This window comes from Elephantulus edwardii, unplaced genomic scaffold (assembly GCF_000299155.1).
Source record: "Elephantulus edwardii isolate Elephantulus edwardi_28Jun2011 unplaced genomic scaffold, EleEdw1.0 scaffold00266, whole genome shotgun sequence".
Classification (NCBI taxonomy): domain Eukaryota; kingdom Metazoa; phylum Chordata; class Mammalia; order Macroscelidea; family Macroscelididae; genus Elephantulus; species Elephantulus edwardii.
In genome coordinates this window covers 1585580-1590081 of record NW_006400016.1, presented here as the reverse complement: position 1 = coordinate 1590081, position 4502 = coordinate 1585580, and the positions used below count along the sequence as shown (strand labels likewise).

At 46.2% G+C, this 4502-nt stretch overlaps 1 protein-coding gene across 1 annotated transcript; it reads left to right on the top strand.

The window, feature by feature from the left end:
* The first annotated feature begins 351 nt into the window (after window positions 1–351).
* LOC102860748 (free fatty acid receptor 2-like) lies at window positions 352–3161 on the top strand. The gene is made up of 2 exons (XM_006899725.1): window positions 352–1326; window positions 3057–3161. Exons 1-2 carry the CDS (start codon window positions 352–354, stop codon window positions 3159–3161), a joined length of 1080 nt encoding a protein of 359 aa, XP_006899787.1.
* Window positions 3162–4502: the final 1341 nt, after the last annotated feature.

The following is a 4502-nucleotide window of genomic DNA, read 5'->3' as shown; positions in this document are numbered from 1 at the left end:
CAAGGAGACCCCACCCCTGCCCCTGGCGTGACACATAGAGGCAGACACAGACTGAAGGGTTCTTGTTGTGTACCATCAAGTCTGAACCAGCTCATACCTGACCTTCAGAGGCAGTAAGTCACAGAGATTGCCTATCTTTCTGCATGGAGCAGCTGGTGGATTTGAACTGCATACCTTTGGGTTAGCAGTGTAATTCCTAACCCCTAAGCCTGCAGAGCTTTCTGCAAGTGTTAGTGATATCATTCGGTGATTCAAGCAGAGAGGCTGAGGATGAATTAGCTTTGGTGTGGCACTGGGAAGTCCATTCATCAGACAGGATCTGACACCTCGTCTTTTGTCTCTTCAGAAAAGATGCCCCTAGAACCCCGAAACCTGGGACTTCTCTTCATCTACGTCATATCCTTTCTCGTTGGTCTGCCCGCCAACCTTCTGGCTCTGCGGGCCTTTATAGGGAGGGTCCGTCAGCCTGACCCTGCACCCATCCACATCCTCCTCCTCAGCCTGACGCTGGCGGACCTCCTGCTCCTTCTGCTGCTGCCCTTCAAGATGGTTGAGGCCACCAACAATTCTCTGTGGATCCTGGGCAACGCAGCCTGCGCGCTCACTGGCTACGGCTTCTACAGTGCCATCTACTGCAGCACGTGGCTGCTGGCGGGAATCAGCGTTGAGCGCTACCGCAGCGTGGCCTTCCCCGTGCAGTACAAGCTCTCCCGGAGGCCTGTGTACGGTGTGATCGCTGCGGCGGTGTCCTGGGTTCTGTCCTTCGGACACTGTTCCATCGTGATCGTCATCCAGTACTTGCCCACCGGGCGTCCCGAAGGCCTCCGAGTCTGCTATGAGAATTTCACCCGAGAGCAACTGGACGTGCTGCTGCCTGTACGGCTGGAGCTGTGCCTGGTCCTCTTCTTCGTTCCCATGGCCGTGACCATCTTCTGCTATTGGCGTTTTGTGAGCATCGTGCTCTCCAGGCCCCAAGTGGGGGCCCAGAAGCGCTGGAGAGCCGTGGGGCTGGCTGCTGTGACACTCTTCAATTTCCTGGTCTGTTTTGGGCCTTACAATGTGTCTCACGTGGTGGGATACTTCCAGGAGGAAAGTCAAAGTTGGCGTTCCTGCGCCGTGCTGTTCAGCGCTCTCAATGCTTGCATCGATCCCTTAATTTTCTACTTCTCCTCCTCAGCTGTGCGCAAAGCCTTTGGGCAAGGACTGAAGAGTGTACAGAATTGGAGTGCCACCATGACTAGGTCCTGGAGGATAAGTGAAAAGTGGGCCACCAAGAAAGCAGGTGGGGGCCCAGGAAGGACCAATATCAACTTCACAGGAGAGAGAGTAGATTGCGAACTGGGTGCCACTTAGTTTGAGGTGGGGAGGTTCCATGTGTAAGATGTGAAACCATGAACCTAGGTGAGTGCTTCTGTGCCTAGCTTAAGAGGCCAAGGGGAGCCGTGAGCATCTCACACAGAACTTACCACCGGGTGAATAGTTTCATTTTGTTCCCTGGAGTTTCCGGCATTTCCTTATTTATGGTTGGTACTGCCTCCTGCCAAATCCTTCCTGTCAAGCCTGACTCACAGTGGTCCTGTACTGATTTTTCAAAGCTGTAAATCCTGACCAGGAGGAGACCACCCATATTTCTCCTATAGAGTGGCTGGTGGATTTGAACTGTCAGCCTGTCGGTTATCAGTCCAATATGTTACGAGCTGTACCCTAAATGAGATGAACTGATGGCTGCAACAGTGATTGAAGGCTCAGGCAAGTTTTCTAAGTCTTCTCAAAGGCACCTGAAAACAACAACTCTGTTTCATGGGGAGAACTTAGGTGGTTCAATGGTTAAAGTGTTTTGCTGTTAATTGAAAAGTGAGCAATTAACCTCACCTTCTGAGCTGTTGGAGAATGATCTGCTTATATAATGACTTCAACCTAAAAAAAAATACGTGATAGTTCTCCTCTGTCCTATAAAGTTTCTGTGAGTTGGATTTACTGTATGTGCCATTTACTACTGTCGTGAAAAACACACTGGAGGGTCAGCTAGGTTCAACTCTGTGACACAATAACAGTAACACCCAGAGACTTGGACGGTGCTTTCATATGGACAGGTCTCTTCTAGTCTCTCATAGGAATAATCTGTTGAGTTTGTCTGCTTTTCAAAAAACCCAAGATCTCCCTAGATTTTATCTTTGTTTTCTGCCCCATTAATTTCTGGTCTTTATCTTTATTGTTTCCTTCCTTCTACTGTTTGTTTGTTTTGTTTTGTTTTTTTTGTGGTTCCCCTCCCCCCAAGTTATTCCTTTTTTTAACTTGGAAACGAACTGGTTCAGCAGTTTTTAGTGTTTTTTTTTTTTTCGTTGTTACATGAGCACTTAAGGCTATAAACTTTCCTTTTAGAACTACATTAGTAGAAGCTCACATATTTTTATTTGCAGGATTTTCATGATCTTGACTTTTATTTCTTTTTATTGTCAGCAAATCAAAGTTTACATAGTTAATTGATTTCCGATCAACTATTCACACACATTTTATTTTCTTACATTAACTACAACACACACAATTCAATTGTAATCCTCCCACTTCCTCCCTGTGATTCTTGTCTCCATTAATCCTGTTGCCCTACTCTTTCCTGCCTTCTGGCTCTATGCTGTCCTTTTGATCTTCTGTGGTTGATTAGTCTAAGAAGTGAGTTATCCCTGGTGTTATTGTTCATCTTATAGACCTGTTGATTGGTACAGATTGAGAATGGGGTTAGACAGCCATTAAAATTTTACTTCAGAACCCGATCCATTCCCGTAACAACAAACCATCCATAACAACCATACCCATCTCCACTCCCTTATACATGGCAACTGGAATGACAAGTAATACTCTTCCAGGAACTTAAATACCCTCCTGTCATAGAAAGTCCATGCCAAGGATACCTTCCCCACTACTACCCTCCCTGCCTCCACCTCCTTGCTTTTGCCTCCCCAGGGCACTAAAATTCTAGACATCCTTGTGCCATTGGGGGTTGTCTAATAAATACCACTTATGTCTTGACTGACTGGTCTCTGGTCTTTATCATTCAGGTGCCTAAGCTCGAGCACATGGGCAGCTTCATCTTATCAAGCATCCTCATTCCCGTAGCTTTCTACCTGAGAAGCAGCAGGCAGAAGCAGCTCATCCCTGGCTAACTCTCAGAGTCTAGCTTTGGGGCCCCCTCAGCATACACCCTGAGAAGCAGTGGGTACCAAGAGCTCACCTAGGTTAACTTTCAGTCTTTGGCTTTGGGGTACCCTTATCTTAGTGCCAACAGCTGATTCAGCTCCTCAGCCATCTTATATCCTCAGTCTGCCACCTAAGGTCCCTCCATCTCCTCTTCCTCTGGAGCCTCTGGTCCTGTTATTTCCTGCCTCACTCCTGGTCTACACCAGGCACCACACCCATCCTCCTCTGAGTCTTGGATCTTTACTACCCATTACTCATTACTCATTAATCCCAGTGCTGGGTATCTGACAGCTCCATGTCAACTCACTGGCTACACAGGTTTCTGATTTCAGGAATACTCATTGCCAAAGGAACAAAAAGATGTCTTGGGGAAAGTTGCAGGCAAGGTGGTCCTTGGAGGCTAAGATGGTGAAGCTTTGTCTCTCATACATCGGGCATGTAGCATGAGGCTGTTTCTTGAAAAGGGGCATCATGCTTGGAAAGATGGAGGGTCAGCAAAGGAGAGGAAGGAAGACCCTCAAAGAGATGAATTGACATGGTAACTTCAGTAATGGGCTGTAATGAGTCAGTGATGTTGAGGATGGCACAGGATGGAGCAAGGTTCAGATAGACTGTTTATAGCTTTGCCATGAATTGACTAACAGCAATAACAACAACAATCTCTAAAACCTGTCCCTCCCCTTCTCAGCCCTACTTTGTGCCTTGACGAATGTCCCTCAACTCTAAGCAGATACTCCCCTCAGCTGCCTTTTAACTAACATTTCTTTTTTTTTTTTTTTTTTTTTTAAATGTATTTGACGGAGACCAACACGCCCCCGCCTCCATCTTTCTTTTTTTTTTTTTTTTTTCCCCCCTTTTCTCTTCTTCTCCCTGCCTCTTTTGAAACAGTCCCTCTGCCAAGGACTATCCACGTAGGTTTGTATCCAAAGACGAAATTTGTAGGTGAAAGGAGTTAGGAGTCAGCCTTCGTTAGAGACTGGATCATTTCAGGGTCGAAAATATGGAACGCTTCACGAATTTGCGTGTCATCCTTGCGCAGGGGCCATGCTAATCTTCTCTGTATCGTTCCAATTTTAGTATATGTGCTGCCGAAGCGAGCACTTAACTAACATTTCTAAATAAGGACTCATACATTATATTCAATTAAAGACATTGATTTTAAAACATATGTTTCTTAGCCATAATATAAATTAGATTAATTAATGGCACTTGCATTTTCAACATTTTCCAGGACCTGAGCATACACAGACAAATGGCCAAAAGTTCCCTGTGTCCAGCATTTCTTCTCCCTCTGCTCTTGCTCCTCT